Source organism: Lolium rigidum, chromosome 3 (genome assembly GCF_022539505.1).
Source record: "Lolium rigidum isolate FL_2022 chromosome 3, APGP_CSIRO_Lrig_0.1, whole genome shotgun sequence".
Lineage (NCBI taxonomy): Eukaryota > Viridiplantae > Streptophyta > Magnoliopsida > Poales > Poaceae > Lolium > Lolium rigidum.
Window position 1 is genome coordinate 83301418 of NC_061510.1, and position 21845 is coordinate 83323262.

General features: G+C 42.7%; 1 protein-coding gene across 1 annotated transcript; it reads left to right on the forward strand.

Annotated features, from left to right (window-relative positions):
• The first annotated feature begins 9031 nt into the window (after nt 1-9031).
• On the forward strand, nt 9032-12875 carry LOC124695113. Its single transcript, XM_047228002.1, has 7 exons — nt 9032-9109; nt 9215-9394; nt 11325-11378; nt 11776-11922; nt 12155-12268; nt 12387-12467; nt 12807-12875. Exons 1-7 carry the CDS (start codon nt 9032-9034, stop codon nt 12873-12875), a joined length of 723 nt encoding a protein of 240 aa, XP_047083958.1.
• Nucleotides 12876-21845: the final 8970 nt, after the last annotated feature.

A 21845-nucleotide genomic window follows, 5' to 3' on the forward strand; every position in this document is an offset into this window, starting at 1 on the left:
AACGAGCAAACATGTACAGTGTAAATATTGTTATTTTAGATTTTTTTCGATAAAAGAAATATATTAATATCGAGAGATACCAATTACACCTAATCTCTGCAACAACGCAATACCTAATAGCAGTATAAATGCACATAGCTAAAAAAGAAACAGAAACTAAGAAAAAAAATCTCGCTACGATATTCCAGCTCTAGCAGCAACAATATATTCATCACCAAGAGAACACATGAACTCCAGACTCTCCAAAAGCGACGCCTCCAGAAAGAGAACAGTACACAAGCACCGTCATCGCCAATTAAATATCTTAGATTTTCACTCTAAAGATAGTCTACGCTCTCAAAACAATGCCTTCAACAAGGTCATTGCTAGGCATAACCAATTAAAGTTATACTTTGGATTTTCACCCTAAAAGGTAAGACTCTGAACTTTACATGTGTTGCCGCCTCCACTTACATACTGCTGCTGCGAGAACCAGAACACCAAGCAAGTCCCTTAACAGCGCAAAGACTCGAACCTCCATTGTTAGTTCTCTAATCCAGCCTTCATGATATTCTCCGTCTCTGACTTCATCATGGACCAAAATGTCACATAATGGCGCGCCACTCCTTCGAGAACCAAACTGTCGGAATAAAAGCATGAGTGCGCACGACCGAATAACACCCGATCCAGCAAACTCCAAGGCATAAGGTGCACCGTTGCATTCGCCGGCGGAGGCTTCCTAAACTCACCACGCCGGCCAAATCATGAAGGACCAGCCTCAGAAAGGTCTCCATCTTCGCACAAGAGGAACCCTTGGACAACCACCTTTATTTGGCCGATCGACAGGCCCCCACGCCGCCGCCGGCCGGCCGACACCCTCCGGCGGAAGAGGAGGCAAGCCAAAGCACGAACCACGCGCACGCTCCGGCCCAAGGCCGACATAGTGCACCACGCCGCCTCCCCACGCACCTCCGGGCGACCAGGCAGCCGCGTCGATTGAGGATCTAGGCGGGATCCTAGACCTGTGACCGCGACCTCCACCCCATGCGTGGATGCCCAAAGGAAGCCGCTGCTGCAACATGGCATCGCCCCGTCCGCCGCAAGCAGCCATCCCATGCGAACGTCACGCCTGAGGGAAGGTCGCCGTCCCCGCATGGCTAGGGACGCCGCCCCAGCCGCTGCGCGCAACAGACACCTTGCGCCGTCCCCAGCCATCGCCAGAGATCTGCCGCCGCGAATCAACCCCCGACGCCTTCGGCGCCAAGCCTGCCGCCACCATGGCCCTTACCAGCGGCAGCGGCGGTAGAGGAGGCCCCCGGGATTTGGTAGAGGCGATACGGAAAGTTGCCCCCGGCGGCGCCCTAGGGGACGCACACATGAGGGTTCGTGGGAGGCTCTGGGAGGTGTCATTGGTGTCAAAACATATGAGTGATTGTTATTTTAGATAGAGATGCAAATTGGTTTTTATGGTACCATTCGATCCTCATTAGTTCAACTAGATAAACTATAATTCTAAATTGGCATCACCTTTTTTTTCACGTAATGCAAATCGTGCCATAACATCGTGAATCTGGAATTGAACTACCTCCTCTTTCCATAATTCTTGTCCCAAATTAAATGTATCAAGATATATTTTGTGAATAGATATATCAGAATCTGCGATAAAATTTATGAAACTGTGGGAGTAATTCTTAGCAGACTGAGAACTAGTCGCGCCCTATTTTAACTAACTTGGAAAGCTATAATATGTATGAAGAATTATCACGTCCCTTGTTTCTTCAACCATTATCACGTTAGGCATGCTTCAGTGCGCCCCTCACCTCAAACTCAAAACACATGGGAGGAAGGCCACATCTCGAATATCCTTTTTTTATTCAAACCATGCCGGAGAATTGCATATTTATATATTAATAAGAAGAGGGAAAGTCCATAAAAATGCAAGAGGTTCAGATTACAAACTAGACCTAGCCAGGAGGTGAGTATGACCATTGTGTTCAATTTCTTCCTTCTTGTGCCCTGCAGATTTGTTTTTGCCAGCAAGCTTTAAGGTTCTGGTTGCCGGGACGAAGAGCAGGATACCTGCCCAACTCAACATGAATTCCAAATGATATTGATCACTGCACAGCCAAGATACAGATGTTGGCCGGGGATCTTCTTCGGCTGACTTGCAGAAAGCAGATCTCTCATTATTCTTCTTTTTTTTGCGGGTAAGATCTCTCATTATTCGCGAAACCAGCACTCGTGTATCCTATACATAATGCATCAACCATTTTGTTATGCTAGAGGTCTACTTCCAAGAGAGTTTGTTATTTGCGCATCTTATCAGTCGGACGGAGACGCCGTCTGTTGCGAGTAATTCATTGTTGGTCATTTGCACGAATACATTGGCGTCGTGTGGTGCTGCTATCCTGGCACCAATATATCAGCCGGATATGTCTATATGTATAGATCGTCCCTATTGGAGTGCATAGATCTGTGTATCAGGTACCAACATATCATCCTCCACGATCCATCACATGAGGTGCTCGCTCGCCTGAAGTTTCATGCTAGCCGTCAATGCCGGCAGATTGGTTCACTAGTGTCGTCTTGTACTGCCCGTGTCATCACCAGCTCCTGCTCGTTCCCCGGTTATCTTCACAATCTTGCAGGGCATACATCGTCACTGGATGGTAGAAAGGTAAAACAAAGAAAAATAGTTTTCTCTGACCAGATCGATCGTGACTATCATAGTTGCAATAAAGATAACACATTCTATAAGCACAATGTTTTTGTTTCCAGAGAGTTCCGGCTTTATTGGTCATATGAATAACCAGCAGGATACAACATTTTAGTTGTGGGTAGCGCATCAATGTAACATGGACGGTAAGGAAATGCACGACTGATTTTGGCAGGGTGCATCCAATATAGATCTTGCAGTCTTGAGGTCTTTAGATGGTATGCCATGATCTGACCCTCGTAATCGAGAAGGATCACATCCTTGTAAGGATGCAACCCTACGATCCCGTAGTACTCATGCTCATACTTCAGTGGGTCTTGATGGTAGTCATAATTTTCACTCAAGAAGTTGTAGTCGTTGGAGTTCCAAGAGCACTCCGAACTGTCTATGCTTTCGACATCTTCATCTCCGTCCTTGTTTGTATCTCCTTCACCATGATTGTTTTCATCAACATCATCGGCCGTGTCGCCCATGCTATCCTCTTCATGGATGAATTCTTGTACACAATCACCAACCTCATCGACTTTTTCGCCTTGGCCAATTTCCACATCGTAGATGCTTTCCTGAATATTATGGTGCTGAAATAAGCTGACTGTTGATTTCTTGCTTTGGACCGCCCACCATAGCGCAACTTTTGTTTCATCCTCAAAACATAGGTCATCTATTTGGGTAGCATACGTCTTAAGGTCAGCCGCATGTTCCATTATCCACGCTAGCTGACCATCCGCCGATTTTGTCAGTATCCATACCTGAAGTTCATACTTGTCGTGTGCAACATAGTGAACCCCTCTCTCGTAGCTCGCCAAGACACGCACATGTGGCAGCTCTTGCCTGTAGCTACACCTAAATGTTTTGTCATTATAGGCTTTCCCAGGAACTTGGACCATGTCGTACACCCCCTCCGAGGTGCGAAGGATCAAAAGGAGACCGTTAATGCAGTGTACATAGAGGGACCCCCGCCAGTATTCAGCTGACTTCCATATTTGTTCAGAGTGACCGTGTGGCGCAATCACCGCGTTGTAGAGGTGTCTGGGGGCGCAAGGCCCGGGCACAAACTCTCGTCTCGCCCACCGGCCAGTACGTGACGAGAACACCAATACAGAAACTAGCGCATGGCCAGGATCCTCATCCCGTGGCTCATGGACATGCAGTTCTTGTAGTTGCTCAGGTGGTGGAACCCCTCTTTGCTGCGGTGACGTCTGTGATTCCTCGTCGTGTGCAGAACCCAAATGTCCCTTGACATATGTTTGCTGCCCTAGGTCTTCTTCGAATAGTTGCTCTTCTCTGAAGTATTTGGGAAAGAGGAACACCTCATGGTGCCGCGACACGCCTGGGTCGAAAGCGAGGAACATGGCCTAGTGGTCCGGCCATGGCTCCTCCTCGGACGGCCGCTGCAGTCGAGCACACCGTACCGTCGCCGGGTTGCACACATAGTAATCTTTTCGAGCCGAACCGAAGTCGCCCTCGAGGAGGAGCAGGCCGTTGCAGTGGTCCATCACAGAGGCCCAGTCGTGCCGAAAGGTAGGGAACCGGAAGACGGGCTCGCCGCCGGCGCCACGGAGCCGCCCCGACCGTGACTTCCATGGGCTGAAGAAGGAGGACTTGGCGCCGTGTACAGTCCCCATATCTGACGCAAAGTCTTTCTGGTACTGCAAGGCAACCTTGTGTTCCGACCAGAAGTTGTTGGTGAAGACGCCGGGGAAGGCGCCAGCCCGAGGGAAGAAGTAGGGGAGGAGAAGGCTGTGGGCGTCGACGGCGGCGCGCCAGGAGCGGCAAACGCGCCGGGATTCGACGAGAGCGCCGCACGGGAGGCGGCTGAGGATGTCGAGGAGCACGTCGTAGGGCAAGCGGTCACCGTCGTTGGTCGCGTCCATCTGGGCCGGCCGGGTAATCAATCAAACTGGAGTGTATGCGATCGTTGGATCAATCGGGGTATGTATAAATAGCGGTTGTGCGTTCGTGTTCGTAACGGTGTCTTATTCGATCTACCGATTGGTACCCCATAAATTTGGAAACTGCCTTTTTTTGGAAAAAGACACAGGAGGGGCCTTGAAGGACCCCGAGAGCTGCAGTTATATTTTCATCGGTGGGTACAAATTAAAAAAGAGCCCTAAAGAAAAAGTGAAAGTACAACATAGCCCTGGCTAATTGCAAAAAGGACCTTAAAAGTATGACAGGAAAAGCAATCGGATCCCCTGTCCTCTCCACCGTGTCTGAGCCTCCATCGTCGACGCCTCGACTCCACCGGGGACGAACCACTTGGTGTTGAGGAAGTGCTGGTTCTAGCAAGAAGCTCTAAGGACGGCCTCCGCACTAAATGTTGAGTAGAACACCATCTAGGCGTCTAGAAGGGGCAGCCCTTACGGCCAAAGATCGCGACAACGCTCATGGCCGCCGCGTGGTTCGCTTGTTGTTGCAGCATGAGCCAGTCCCGCCACATTGAAGAAGCAGAGGAAATCTTGGTGCTTCGCCTGTTCCCCTCACCACCATGGCCAGCCGAAAGAGGCTCCACGCATTGAGGTGGCCACCAACTGTGGCTTTATTGAAGGAGACGTTGCCCGTCTCGGTTGCACCATGCTCCGACCAGAGGAGCGGAAGAGCAAGAAAGATGAACCCTAAATCGCCCCATATTTGGCTGTCAAGATCCCGAGCTACGCTCCACCTACCGGGCATGAAGCCCACTACTAGCACACGGCCGCACACCCTACTACTACCCGCCCCAACTCCCCATATCCATGTCGGACGCCAGCATCATCGGGGGAGAGGTGAGATGAGAACGGGGGAGACCTAGCAGCTCTCAAGGGGATGAGGTGGAGAGAGAGAACGTGGATGGAAAAATGAGAGTGTTGAGAGAGTTTCTGTTTGGAAAATTCCTGTGGTCGATCCTCTTGTACTACCCCCGTTCACATATGGGCGTTCACATATGGGTGTACGTATAAATAGTGATTGTGCGTTTGAAAAACTACTAGATGTTGTCTAAATTTCTCTATTAGAGCAAGTTCAGCATAACTCGGAACTCCTATATTTTCCTTCCTACATGTTTATGTAGGAGACAACCCTAAAAAGATTTGTTCCCTACATTTTGTCTAGTTCCAGCAGCTCCCTTATAGTATGATCTCCCCTATATCACATTTATATATATATTTAAGCAATATTTTGCAACTAACTTGACACATATTGGACAAGAATATGACGCCAACTTGACAAATATTGTGCATCAATTGGACAACAATTTGACGGTATTAAATTTCCCTACTAAACCAATGCTAGTTCAGCTAGCACTGCGGCCGAGAGGAATAAGTGAACCAACGAAACATATGGTACTAGAAGGAACGCAATTTATAGCCCAAGTCAACAACAACTGCATCACCCTCTTGTTCTCTGTCCCAGCTCGTGCTCCTTCTCGCGTCGCCTAGGACTGCCACTCACCCCTCACCTCCCTCTCTTCTTACTCTCGTTCTCAGCCCGAGCTGCCCCTCACCCCTCTCCTCTTCCTCATATCCGGCCGCGAGGTGCCCATCCCCTCCTCCACCACCGGCCTAGGCGCCCCTCCCTGCTCCTCCACCACTGTCTGAGAGCCTCCCCCTTGAGCTCCTTCTTCCTCTGCTATACCTCCTCATCCCCTTCCCTCCCCTCTCCCCACCATGACCGATCTGGAGCTCAATTTTGACAAAATTGAAGAAGAAGAAGAAGAAGAGCGAAGACATACCTGACCGGGAGCTTGGTGGTGGGAGGAAGCTTCCCCGAGCGAGCCGTTGCTCTCCTCGGCGAATCGGGGGTGCCTCCACTGCCCCGATACGTAGGAGAGTGGGGGTGTCTGGGTTGGGGGCACCGATGTTTCAGAGGAGGGGTAGGGGTGCTGCTGGAGCGTGTTTTCCCCCTCTATCTCCCATATATTTCATGTTGGGGGCGGTTTAGGGTACCTACTGGACTTGCTCTTACAACGATTGCATGATTTTAAGGAATGCCAATATCACACTTTCTGCAACCACAAGTTCTAGCTCTGAGGTCAACTCCATGCGCTTCAAGCTCATTGGTGCTAACTTGCCACAACCCTAGATAAGCATTCTCAGTAGTGCATCCTCTTAAATACCTTTTGGTCTCTTCTAATTTGTTAGAGTAGAAGGGTGTAATAGCCAGTGGCGGACGCAGAAAAAAATTGAAGGGTGGGCACACTTCAATTTTTTTTGCACTACACATTTTCAATAAAAAAAGGCCAAATAAATATTCCCTCCGTGTCAGAATTTTGACAAATAAATATTTAGAACAGAGGAAATTGCAATAGTATTGAAAAAAATTCCGACTCATCTTTTTAGAATTTAATCAACTCACCTTTTTTTATATCTTGTGACAAATACTTTCTAGATGACAATCTACCAAAAATAAATTGAAAAGTATTGATATATTTTTTGACAAAAAGTAGTGATGGAATTGGTTTAGCTAAGGAGGGATAACACCTTGATTTAATAGAGACCAAATAAATAGCGTATTCAGATTTTTTTTAATAGAGACCATGGTTTAATAAAACTTTAGGTCTTAGTGTATTCAGATCTTTTTAACTTTTGTAGTTCGATTAAGTGCTAATCTGCTATACGGTTTGAAAATAAAAACGAGCTACCTATCTAGCTTGTGCCAATTGATTTGGATTCATAGATGCATGCATGGGCAGAAGCGACGAGGCACGCACGAAAGTAGCGGTGGTGTGATGCGTGCTTTGGGCGTACGTTAACAGGCTGAAAGCGATCCGTGCCTATACCAAACGTGCTACGATGTCACCTCGCTGGCCCAACACGTTTGTCGCTCGCGAGAATGTAGTCGCTGGCCCAGAAGACGGGTAGTCAGCATTTTCTGCAGAATTTAGGGTGGGCCACGGCCCACTTGGCCCACCCTGTGCGTACGCCCATGACAGTGGCGGACGCAGAAAAAATTGAAGGGTGGGCACACTTCAATTTTTTTTTTGCACTACACCTTTTCAATAAAAAAAAGGCCAAATAAATATTCCCTCCGTGTCAGAATTTTGACAAATAATTATTTAGAAACAGAGGAAATTGCAATAGTATTGAAAAAAAATTCCGACTCATCTTTTTAGAATTTAATCAACTCACCTTTTTTTATATCTTGTGACAAATACTTTCTAGATGACAATCTACCAGAAATAAATTGAAAAGTATTGATATATTTTTTGACAAAAAGTAGTGATGGAATTGGTTTAGCTAAGGAGGGATAACACCTTGATTTAATAGAGACCAAATAAATAGTGTATTCAGATTTTTTTTAATAGAGACCATGGTTTAATAAAACTTTAGGTCTTAGTGTATTCGGATCTTTTTAACTTTTGTAGTTCGATTAAGTGCTAATCTGCTATACGGTTTGAAAATAAAAACGAGCTACCTATCTAGCTTGTGCCAATTGATTTGGATTCATAGATGCATGCATGGGCAGAAGCGACAAGGCGCGCACGAAAGTAGCGGTGGTGTGATGCGTGCTTTGGGCGTACGTTAACAGGCTGAAAGCGATCCGTGCCTATACCAAACGTGCTACGATGTCACCTCGCTGGCCCAACACGTTTGTCGCTCGCGAGAATGTAGTCGCTGGCCCAGAAGACGGGTAGTCAGCATTTTCTGCAGAATTTAGGGTGGGCCACGGCCCACCAGGCCCACCCTGCGCGTACGCCCATGGGTATTTTCACCCATGACCATAGCGTCGCTCCGTACTAGTGTATTTTGTTTAAAATGATTCCTTATCAACCATCAACTCCCATCTAACCCATCTCGCACAACTTCACAGTATCTATCTAGGTACTCAGGGATTATTAAAAGCTCCTTAGTATTCATTTGTTTATTTGTTGTGTAATTGTTAAGCATATCATGCTTGTTTGAATTTGCTTGTTCATAGTCTATTAATGCCGCTTATTAATTATTAATTTAATTGTTTTTATTGAGTATAATACTTATTAAATACATGATATGATCATATCTATTTGTTCATAGTCTATAAATGTCATCATTATTTGGTTTAAATCTGGTATTTATGTTGTAGATATCGAATTTATTGACTCTCAACCTCCAACCACCATTACTTCACACTATTTAATGAGACAATTCTAGACATCACCATTCACTTTTGGTCAGAATTTCAAAATGGAAAAGTCCTCTCAACAAATTGCATCATGTTTTGTGCTAGTTCTTGGTAGTGCAATGGTAGGAGGATGTTGTACTTCTAACAAAGAGGTAATTCCATATCCATAGGCATGCATTATTAATTTTTCAATCATTCTTCACTTTCTTCCTAAATTCTTTATATCTCATGGAAAAACTAAAGGAGAAAAACCTCACAATGCAATGGCCCTTACAAATTCATCCAGCCAATGGAGAACAAGTCTCTCCTCAAGATTCAACAAACTACATGCATCATGTGAGTATTGGGCATGTATCATATATGTTATTACTATATATTTTATTATCTATGTTGTAATTTTGATTTTTGTAGAATGACCTCAGATGAATAGTCTTTTGGCAGTTCGCAGTTCAAATATGGGATCGAAGGATATATGGTAAAAGTTATTACGGGGTAGAAGTTACAATGGATGTTTATGACTTTTATTTACAACCTGAACAACATAGCTCTGCTTCAATTTGGATCTATGATATGGGAGATGGAAGACAAACTTCGATTACTGGATTTGTACTTGGATGGCATGTAAGTAATTACTTTTATTCACAATAATTTTGAAGTACTAATTTATTTAGTTAACTAGGTCTACCTTATTGTTCACACCGCCTTGCTTGAAGAAAATTATCATTTCCCTTATTTATCTTCTCCTCCATCTCTTTTGTGAATGGGTTCTTCTATCAACCTAGCAAGTCCCCTTGTCATAGATCTTCGTGTTTGATGACTAATTGCCTTGACAATGTCTTGTGATGTGACGTTATCCCGGTAGAAAAATAATGCAGGGCAGGACCAGCAACGGCGGTGCTAGGATAAAAGCATAGAGGGGGCCAAGTTTTTTTTCGAGCAAGAGGGCCAGCTAGATTTTTTTACATTAGGGCTAGGTAGAATTTTTTTTACATTAGGGCCTGGTAGATAATTTAGTACCAAATCCCTGCCTAGTTTTTCCTTTTGAGATTCAAATCTCGGCTAGTTGAGAGGATGCTTTTAGGGGTTGCTAGTTGACATTGACATGATGCCTATTTTTATAGGAAGTGCGTTGCTTTTTTTAAGGGAAGGAAGTACATGACTTTTTTTTAGAGAAGAAAGGACATGACTCAATCTACTTTATTATTTTTATGGGCCTAGAGTTAAAAGACTTCAGTATACACCGACGGGTCAACTAAACAGCAAACAAGCCTGACTCCTGCATAGGCCCATGCCATGCGGTCGTAACTTGCATCGTCTTACTCACCAGCCGAACGAGTCGCTCTCCTCCAGATCTCATGGCCGATGTTCGGGGGCGCAAGCAAGTTTAAACCTATGCCCCTGGGAAGCTGCGGCATAGGGAGGGCTCTCGTCCCTGCTGGTCCCCCTAGCTCTGCAAGTGGGACCTTCTCCCCCCCCCCCCCGCTACTCTGAATATAATAAATGTTCCCGTATCTCTTCATGCTAGTATGGAAAGAGTTGCCATTTTCTAACGGTGTGTAAAATAGGGTGACGTCAGTCTTCTCTTAGAGCCTTCCCTTAAAATTGCAACCTTGATTTTTTTCTTAGTGAGAGGAGTATTTTGCATCTAGGATTTATTACCGAAGGACTACAAAATCCATATAAGAGGCTTATCTTAAAGGTCCAACCGGGAAAATAGAGTTTGTTCGTCACATTTCTTAAACCGCTAACCCAAAGGAAGGCAATCATTTTTTTCGTGGAAAGCAACCTTCCATACAACTAAAGAGCACAATTTATAATTGTTGACAGACTTATTGAGAATTTATGTAGGGGCAAGAAGAACTAAAAGCCCATTTCATGCAAATTTATGAATATGGGGATTAGAAGATTCATGAGCAAATGAATTGTGGTGGAAATTTCCAAGAGTAGATTATAATTGTATATGTTACTAGGTGTCTAGGTGTTAGTACCAGCTCTCTTGCACATTTTCATACATTTACCTTATTTACTTTTTTTAATTAATAAACATAAATATTGCGACGATGTCTGATTTGTAGGTTACTCCACCACTATGGGGATTTTTCCATTACTTTCTTACCATTGAGGATTTTCAAGAAGCCCTTAACATAAACATTTTTTAAACACCGTTCCTTCAGGAATCTAACATGCATGGTCTCCTACCATCAATTTATTTGCACGGTCACCTTTAGCATAATAGTGATATATCATGAAAATATATTTAGCTGTATTTTTTATTTTTTATAATTCTCTTTGAATTGATACTAAAAGGGAAATTACTTTGGTAGGTAGGAGTACACTTCTTTTCTCTTCTAAAACTTTCAGAAAAACGTGTAGTGGTAGTGGTCTCCTGAAGGAAATCTTCTTTCTTCCGGAGTATTAGAAGTTCTAAGAATAAAACATGTTAATAATGTGTATTTGAATATTTAATTATGAACTTATGACACATCTGTGTTTTTTAATTTTTTGATTCATTGAAGTATTAATACCTAGCTCTTCTGTGTTTTTTGCACAGGTTCATCCAGCACTCTACAAGGATTCTGATACACACTTTGTTACATGGTGGCCCGTAAGTGTTCACTGAATACCACCCGCTATTTCAACATTAATTCAAGCAATATTTCATAAACGATCTCCAGTATTGTATCGTGATCTGATGTATTCTTGGTGCTAAGAATCAAAGTTTGTTTTTATTCAAATAGCTCCAACATTATGCAACTTATGTGATAATTGACCAAATTGGTATAGATTATTTCGGTATAAACATAATATGAATCAAATGCTTGTGCCGAAATTTTGCGTAAACATCAGCGGACAACAAAGAATCGACTGACAACAGATCAAACTAAATGGCCATTTTATCATGTATAGTTCCTGGTTAAATAGTTCTCAGTAATCTTGATATCCAAATTGTGTGAGATTTCAGCCTTACGTACTTCAGGACTTCTGTTTTCATACCATCACAGGGTAATGGATCGCATCCAGGGGGTTGCTACAACAGCCAATGTCCTGGTTTTGTAAGGACAGGTTCTAGTATAGCTCCTGGTGATGTAATTAATCCAGTGTCCGAAGTTATGGGTAAAAAGCAATACATAACAATCAGGGCGTCCAAGGTAAGCATTCTATTGAAGTTTTTTCTAAAATAAGTATAGCTAATGACTCTAAGAACCCATCATGTTCGACTATTAACAACTAATGAAGTTGCTCATCATATTTGATATTTCAATACATATAGAGATAATTCTCTAGTTACGGTTTTGTTATATGAACGAATAGCAAAGTATATACGAAGTTCAAAAAAACAGTATACCTATCTGGCTTAACGCTTTGTTGCCGTACTCGCAGCATAAATCATCTGGTGATTGGCAAATCTATTATGGATTCAATGGTCCTGCACAATTAGTTGGATACTTCCCAAAATCTTTGTTCCCGAAATTGGAAAAGAACCAATTTAATATTGTATTTGGTGGCTACACAAGTCACCTGCATACAGAAGAAAGTCCTCCGATGGGGAGTGGGTTCTTTCCGGGGAGAAGTGGTGCATCCTTGTATGACATTAAGTTTGTTGATGCACAAGGCTCTACCCATCCTGTCAATGGAGTGCTACAGCCTCATGCGACTTCTCCTGCTTGTTATCGTGTTTCTGATGTCGTATCCGGTGGGTTCTCCTATGGGGGGCCTGGTTTTTGTGGTGCTTTGAAATCCAAACGAACATGAGTGCTGCAGGTCGCTCTATTGTAATGTTTCTTAATAATAAACTAGGAGGCATAGGCGCGGCGGCACGCCGCGCCCGTTAGCCCGTGTTATTTGGGTTGTAGTGTCATTTTGATACAGCGTGGAGGTTGTTTTATCTGAAGAAGAAGAATGTGTACATTGTGTGGTCAAGCAGTAGTTTCGCTCCTCGTTAGGGCCGTGTGTCCTTGCTATGAAGTGATTCAAGTAGAAATTTCAAGAGACAGCAGTTACGAAATCATTTGATTTGCTTCTGTTCTTGTAGCTTTACATTCAAGAGGCAGAAGTAAGGAAGCCATTTGCTTTGCTGAAAACTGATTGTAGTACAAAGTAGAAGAGATAGAGAAGCAGCGTTCATATTTACATTCGATTACATAGTGGGGCTAACCGGCGCCCGTAGTACAAAGTAGAAGAGATAGAGAAGCAGCGTTCAATTTACATTCGATTACATAGTGGGGCTAACCGGCGCCCGTATACTGGGCAAAGCTAAACGGGGCCGGTGCATTGTTCTAGTGAACTATTTTACATGGTGCCGATCCTTGTTTCTACTGGCTTCAGCCAGATGGTGCCTGTGTATATATTACCTTAATTAGCAGTAGAGGAGCGGTCTGGCTAGGGACTCTGAGCCATACCGTTGTTTGTAGGCAAAATCAGTGGTAGATAATGACGATTTTCTTCCTAGGACGGTCCCACGACGGTGCTGTTGTTGCCGTCCGTGGAGTGCTCTAGCGTCAGAAGGGTGAGGGCAGAGCCCGGGGCTGACCTTGCTTTTGGCCTGTGCAAAGGGCGGTGTAGGAAACCTGAGAGCCAGAATGAGGGTTTGCAGTTTATAGGCGTTGTTGAGGAAGTATTTCTGTTGAAAGGAGTTCGTATAACAGTTCTATGATGCAAGCTCTTCGTTTGAACAATATGAGTACACTATTTCTTGTGGTTGGGCTAGCCTGACCTGGTGGAGATGAAGTTCAGGTGGTCGCTGCAAGAAAAAATAGACTCTGCTCCATTTAACATATGATGCACACCATCAGTGCCATGGAACACTGGAGCAGAGTCCTCGGAGTTTAAGGTGGTCCTAAACCTGTAAAACACCAACCAGTAGGACAATAGCACACCTTAGTTATTATAGCCAAATTAGGGAGCTAACCTCTATCATACAAAACTCTAAAGTGAAAAGATCTAGTCAATAAAGAACTGAAATAATGGAGACCTCTTCGTAATGCAGGCTCGGAAAATCAAATTGGTAACAACTTATCTTAGTTGAAGAAATGTTTAGTGCCTACCCAAAGGTATATTATCATCCTTCTGAAGGATATATAAGAAAACGTGGAACAATGAACACATAACACCTTAGGACCAAAATATTTCGCTCACCTACATTGCAGTTTCGGAAAACAAAGAAGGAACAACTTGCTTGGAAGAATTTGGGGAATAAAAGCTCTTCATAGCAGTGTTTGCACAGAGTGCACATTGTTGGTGGTTGAATCACACTGGTATATTAAGATAATAGGCAGTAGATGAGGTTTGTTGGAGGCTATTTGGTTCATATCCTCAATTTGCTTTTAACCAGTGTGTTCTAAGAAGGGATTGTATATAATACTGAGGCAATGCCAACGCAAGATACTCCAGAATAGAAACACTGAAGGCCAATTAATAATTTTCTGGGCATGGTTAGTAGCTGCAACATCTTCAAGCGACAGCAGAGAACAATAGAAGACCCCCTTTAAGGAAAGACATGGAGGCAAACATCATGAAAATTGGCTAATTATACAGATGGAACAATCATGAATCTTCGTTAAAAGCGAGATGGTTCTTGACCTGGATTAAGAAATCAAAAGTTATACGATGACCTCCATAACCCTGCATGGTCGGAGAGAGGGCTTACCCGTAGCCTCGACGCGATACCACATCCTAGAGAGGATTGATCTTAGATATATGCTCACTAATGTTGACTCCTGAGTGAACTGTGCTTGCAAAAAGCTCTAGGCTTATGGAACAAACCTTGTAAGAACAAAAATCTGATGCTGCATTAATTGTTTATTCTACATGAGAGCATAAACATGCAAGTCAGAGACCTCTGCACAATGGAAATTTAAATGTAGGCAGCTTCTGCCGATCCAAGCAACAAAATCTGGAAAATATGAAAGAAGATTCAGGGTGTCACATATAGGTTTCCACAAATAGTGCAAGCACGGATCATGATCACAAGAACTGCAGGTTACCGAAATCACACTTGTTGAACCAGGATGAGAATTATCACAGTTTGTGGTAGCATGTCCACTCGGGCGTGAACGCCAAAACTTGTGAGCCGGTTTTTCTTCCTATACTGAGTCATCACAGTAAAGAGGTGCTTTTCCACTTAAAACTTGAGGTTTACGAAATAGGGTACACCATTTTTTAATACCGTGTAGTGATGAACATAAGCATATATGTCATTGGGTCTGTGTATTAGTAAAGGGGACCAAGTAAATTGTTAACAACTGGACAGCAACGTGCATGTGCAGTCGATCACCAACAAAAGCAAATCTTACTCCCAAGAGCCTCTGTGCAACCCTGTATAGTTAGTGAAATAAGTGAAGTGCTGAGGCAATGGCAAATGACACTCATGTAGCGAACACTTGAGCTTGGAGAAGATGAGTGGATATATGAAGGTTCAAGGACGACTTACCTGAAATGCTTGACTTGGTCAGAAAATAGTTTCCTAGAAGTTGTATTGTGAACACGCCTAAAGTTCAGATGGTAAAATTTCTAATATGAGGGAAGTTGACAAAGTTGACCATACAGAAAACGAAATTATATGCTCTTGATGTATTAACAGAGATAAGTAGGAAACATAAAGTACTTGATATACAATTAAACGGAAATATCATGGATATAAACTATAGCACATGGATTCCAGAAATATCACATTGTTTCTGAATACATAAATGATGGTATAGTTTATATGTTAGCCAGTGCATTGTTTTTTCTAACTTTTCCATCACTGACTTTAAAGCAAGGGAGGATACCTGTATATAACAGCAGAACCTCCAATAGAATGTTTTCGCTGTCAAGCTCACTGCCTTGGCACCTTCTACTTTTTTTTGCGAGAATTGGCACCTTCTACTTGATATTATGCTATCTGAAATGGCGGCAAGTGTATTTTGTTTAAAATAATAATTTAAAAAAACCGGAACCCGTTGAAATAAGCATAGGTGATCTAAGCAAGAAACATGTAAAGTTGAGGATACAACATTGTACATCACAGTTACCTATATGGCGTTGTGTACTGAAACTAACAGAAATTTAAGACACAAACTATTTCATTTTGTCATATGTTTTTTTCAGTTAATTGTAGCAAAGAAAAACAAAAGGAAAAAACAAATGGGAAGGATGCAGCAGGCAAGGTGATAATACTCACCGAATAGAAGTTCGGCAGAGTGAAAGATACCTAAGTTAGCGATTTCTCTGTCTATCTATTCTTTGCAGCCTTCATTCAAACTGAGCTTCAAAACTTCAGATTCAGATTTCATGATACAACTGTAACATATGAACACTATCTTCAGGCCTCACTAAAATTGCCAAGCTCCCTTCAGAACAAATTACTCAGTATTTGAAACTGAGCCACGGCCAAATGTATATCGCATAACAAAGTCCAGATGCCAGTGGCAGATGGGTATTTTATCTTCTGAATTCAACCACTAAAGAAAGAGATAAAGCATAAAAGAAAATCATATTATTATCGATTTACTCAACCCAAAGCGAGGATATATGTAAAATTCAAGAACCACTTTATTATACTACATGCACACCAATTCAGAGCTCTAAGCAATATTTGATCTCCTTGTAGACCTAAGTCCCTAACTGAGTACAAAGGAAGAATTAAAACTGCAGCGATGCATCAGCATGTCAAAAAGTAATTACATGAATCCCTTGCTTCCAGAAGGAAAACGAAAGTCTAGAAAATAGAGCACTGTGCATGATGATCAGTACCTTGTAATATTTTTTGGAATATATTTAGATAAGTATTTGTGATCTAAACACAGGGAACATGTGAATATATGGAGTATTGTACTGAAAGGGATAGAAAATGCATACGAAGATACCTGCGCTTAGTGAGCTTACAACAGTAAGAGTTATCATAACAGTTGAATCACTTGAATGTAAGGGGACGTATCACTATCTATTTAACAGGTCGCAAATAATAAAGCTACTACTTCTCCATAAGAAACTTCCATACAGTCAGAAGCCACGTATTCTATTAACAGCAGCTGTGATCAAATACGATGGAAAGGCATATAAGTAGTCTATGATAGCATGAAAACAATACTAAATCTCAATGCAGACAATGAAAAAAACTGCACATTCACTCCAGGTTATGCGCGTCATATCACAGAGATAGTATGCAGAAAACAAAATCTCATAACCACTTTCAAATATGTAAAAGATTGATTATAGGATACATTGCTAAATATGGGATATGTGTTGGATAATTAGACACAATTTCCATGATTAATTCCAGAAAATAAAACATGATGGCAGCAACTACTAACATGTGAAACTCAAACATACTAGATGCATTAATCAACATGAGTAGCAGCAGCGCAAACGATAAAGCATCCATCGCTAAACAGATCGAGATATGTCGCACGTACCGATCTGGTGGAGGTGGCGGTGGAGGTGTAGCAGATGATGTCGCAGCAGTAACGTTGTTGATGACAACGTTGTTGACGACGGGGACGACGGGTCGAAATAGATGGCGTTGAAGACGACGGTAGGCAGCACCGCCCGACTTGGACGGAAGGCGACCCGTGATGAAGAGCTTGAGCAGTCGTGCGAAGCGCTTCCCAAAAACCTAATTCGCCCTCTCCCGTACAGGATCGCAAGGACGAGCGGTTCCGGAGACCTGCTCTCCCGTTCGCCGATGCACGTCGGCTCACGGGATGGAGTAGGCTACGATGGCGGCGCAAGCAGAGAGAGTGGAAACCCTAACTCGTGTATTAGATGTATTTCTGCGGTAGCCGGGCAGGAGTTTATATAGGCTCGGGAAACCTGATACGTCCCCGACGTATCGATAATTTCTTATGTTCCATGCCATATTATTGATGATACCTACATGTTTTATGCACACTTTATGTCATATTCGTGCATTTTCTGGAACTAACCTATTAACAAGATGCCGAAGAGCCGCTTGTTGTTTTCTGCTGTTTTTGGTTTCGAAATCCTAGTAACGAAATATTCTCGGAATTGGACGAAATCAAGACCCGGGGTCCTATTTTGCCACGAAGCTTCCGAGAAGACCGAAGAGGAGTCGAAGTGGGGCCACGAGGGGCCGCCACTATAGGGCGGCGCGGCCCGGGTCTTGGCCGCGCCGACCTGTAGTGTGGGGCCCTCGTGTGGCCCCCACGTTGCCCTTTCGCCTACTTAAAGCCTCCGTCGCGAAACCCCGAGGCGAAAAACCACGATACGGAAAACCTTACCGAGACGCCGCCGCCGCCAATCCCATCTCGGGGGATTCGGAGATCTCCTCCGGCACCCTGCCGGAGAGGGGATTCATCTCCCGGAGGACTCTACACCGCCATGGTCGCCTCCGGAGTGATGAGTGAGTAGTTCACCCCTGGACTATGGGTCCATAGCAGTAGCTAGATGGTTGTCTTCTCCTCATTGTGCTTCATTGTTGGATCTTGTGAGCTGCCTAACATGATCAAGATCATCTATCTGTAATACTATATGTTGTGTTTGTCGGGATCCGATGGATAGAGAATACCATGTTATGTTAATTATCAAGTTATTACATATGTGTTGTTTATGATCTTGCATGCTCTCCGTTATTAGTAGAGGCTCTGGCCAAGTTGATGCTAGTAACTCCAAGAGGGAGTATTTATGCTCGATAGTGGGTTCATGCCCGCATTGACACCGGGGAGTGACGAAACCCCTAAGGTTGTGTTGTGCTTGTTGCCACTAGGGATAAAACATTGATGCTATGTCCGAGGATGTAGTTATTGATTACATTACGCACCATACTTAATGCAATTGTCTGTTGTTAGCAACTTAATACTGGAGGGGTTCGGACGATAACTTCGAAGGTGGACTTTTAGGCATAGATGCGGTTGGATGGCGGTCTATGTACTTTGTCGTAATGCCCAATTAAATCTCACCGTACTTATCATGACATGTATGTGCATTGTTATGCCCTCTCTATTTGTTAATTGCCCGACTGTAATTTGTTCACCCAACATGCTTTTATCTTATGGGAGAGACACCTCTAGTGAACCTGTGGACCCCGGTCCATTCTTTTATACTTGAAATACAAATCTGCTGCAATACTTGTTCTTTCATTGTTTTCTCTGCAAACAATCATCTTCCACACAATACGGTTAATCCTTTGTTACAGCAAGCCGGTGAGATTGACAACCTCACTCGTTTCGTTGGGGCAAAGTACTTTGGTTGTGTTGTGCGGGTTCCACGTTGGCGCCGGAATCTCTGGTGTTGCGCCGCACTACATCCCGCCGCCATCAACCTTCAACGTGCTTCTTGGCTCCTCCTGGTTCGATAAACCTTGGTTTCTTTCTGAGTGAAAACTTGCTGCTGTGCGCATCATACCTTCCTCTTGGGATTCCCAACGAACGTGTGAATTACACGCCATCAAGCTCTTTTTCTGGCGCCGTTGCCGGGAAGATCAAGACACGCTGCAAGGGGAGTCTCCACTTCTCAATCTCTTTACTTTGTTTTTGTCTTGCTTTATTTTATTTACCACTTTGTTTGCTGCATTATATCAAAACACAAAAAAATTAGTTGCTAGCTTTACTTTATTTACTGTCTTGTTTGCTATATCAAAAACACAAAAAAAATTAGTTACTTGCATTTACTTTACTTAGCTCATCATGTTTCCTTTTAACTTTACCGCAAAACACATACCGGTAGGACGCGGGTCTATAATTGGGAGAAACAATATAGAAGAATTTTTCAGTCATGTTAGTACCGCTGAAGACTTTGAAGATAGACACTTGGTAGAACTTGCTCCTACTTATGAAATTGCTGCTGCTGCTTTAGTTCGCATGTTGGAAACTAAATTTGTTAATCTCAATCCTATAATCCAACACATGTTTCTTACACTTGGTGATATGGAAGAGGGGGAAAAGAAAGATTTTGTTTTAGAAACCCTTCTTAGAGAATTTGGTGGTCTAGCAAGAGAGGCTAGAAAGGTCTTTGCTAAATTTAATATGATTGGTTCTCATACTAATTTTGTTAGTCTCCTTGAAAAAATGGACATGGATAGAATAAGGTACACTAATAATACTAATGATGGTGGGGAGATCAAAGCACCAATACCATGTAAACTCCTAGCTATGAATGATGCACTAGAAAATAACTATGCTTGGCTTGTTGCTGAAAATTTGTTCGATGAGAGTAGCAAGCCCAAGACTAATGAAAAGGGAGACGCTGAAACTTATGTATCCAATATACTATGCATGGTTGAGAAAACTCCAAACCCCGCTGTAGATGCACCACCCTTTGATAACACTTGAGATACACTTTCTGTGCCTAGCTGAAAGGCGTTAAAGAAAAGCGCTTATGAGAGTCAACCCATGTTTTTACTACAGTATTTTTGTTTTATATTTGAGTCTTGGAAGTTGTTTACTACTGTAGCAACCTCTCCTTATCTTAGTTTTATGTTTTGTTGTGCCAACTAAAGTCTTTGATAGTAAAGTAAATACTAGATTTGGATTACTGCGCAGAAACAGATTTCTTTGCTGTCACGAATCTGGGTTTAATTCTCTGTAGGTAACTCAGAAAATTAAGCCAATTTACGTGAGTGATCCTCAGATATGTACGCAACTTTCATTCAATTTGGGAATTTTCATTTGAGCAAGTCTGGTGCCCTAATAAAATCCATCTTTACGGACTGTTCTGTTTTGACAGATTCTACCTTTTATTTCGCATTGCCTCTTTTGCTATGTTGGATGAATTTCTTTGATCCATTAATGTCCAGTAGCTTTATGCAATGTCCAGAAGTGTTAAAATGATTGTGTCACCTCTGAACATGTTAATTTTTATTGTGCACTAACCCTCTAATGAGTTGTTTCGAGTTTGGTGTGGAGGAAGTTTTCAAGGATCAAGAGAGGAGTATGATACAATATGATCAAGGAGAGTGAAAGCTCTAAGCTTGGGGATGCCCCGGTGGTTCACCCCTGCATATTCTAATAGGACTCAAGCGTCTAAGCTTGGGGATGCCCAAGGCATCCCCTTCTTCATCGACAACATTATCAGGTTCCTCCCCTGAAACTATATTTTTATTCCGTCACATCTTATGCACTTTGCTTGGAGCGTCGGTTTGTTTTTGTTTTTGTTTTGTTTGAATAAAATGGATCCTAGCATTCACTTTATGGGATAGAGACACGCTCCGCTGTAGCATATGGACAAGTATGTCCTTAGGCTCTACTCATAGTATTCATGGCGAAGTTTCTTCTTCGTTAAATTGTTATATGGTTGGAATTGGAAAATACTACATGTAGTAATTCTAAAAATGTCTTGGATAATTTGATACTTGGCAATTGTTGTGCTCATGTTTAAGCTCTTGTATCATATACTTTGCACCCATTAATGAAGAAACACTTAGAGCTTGCTAATTTGGTTTGCATATTTGGTTTCTCTAGAGTCTAGATAATATCAAGTATTGAGTTTTGAACAACAAGGAAGACGGTGTAGAGTCTTATAATGTTTACAATATGTCTTTCCGTTCATCCTTGTGTTTGTTTCAAATAACCTTGCTAGCCTAAACCTTGTATCGAGAGGGAATACTTCTCATGCATCCAAAATCCTTGAGCCAACCACTATGCCATTTGTGTCCACCATACCTACCTACTACATGGTATTTATCCGCCATTCCAAAGTAAATTGCTTGAGTGCTACCTTTAAAATTCCATCATTCACCTTTGCAATATATAGCTCATGGGACAAATAGATTAAAAACTATTGTGGTATTGAATATGTACTTATGCACTTTATCTCTTATTAAGTTGCTTGTTGTGCGATAACCATGCTTACGGGGACGCCATCAACTACTCTTTGTTGAATATCATGTGAGTTGCTATGCATGTCCGTCTTGTCCGAAGTAAGAGAGATCTACCACGTTAATGGTTGGAGCATGCATATTGTTAGAGAAGAACATTGGGCCGCTAACTAAAGCCATGATTCATGGTGGAAGTTTCGGTTTTGGACATATATCCTCAATCTCATATGAGAATAATAATTGTTGCCACATGCTTATGCATTAAAGAGGAGTCCATTATCTCGTTGTCCATGTTGTCCCGGTATGGATGTCTAAGTT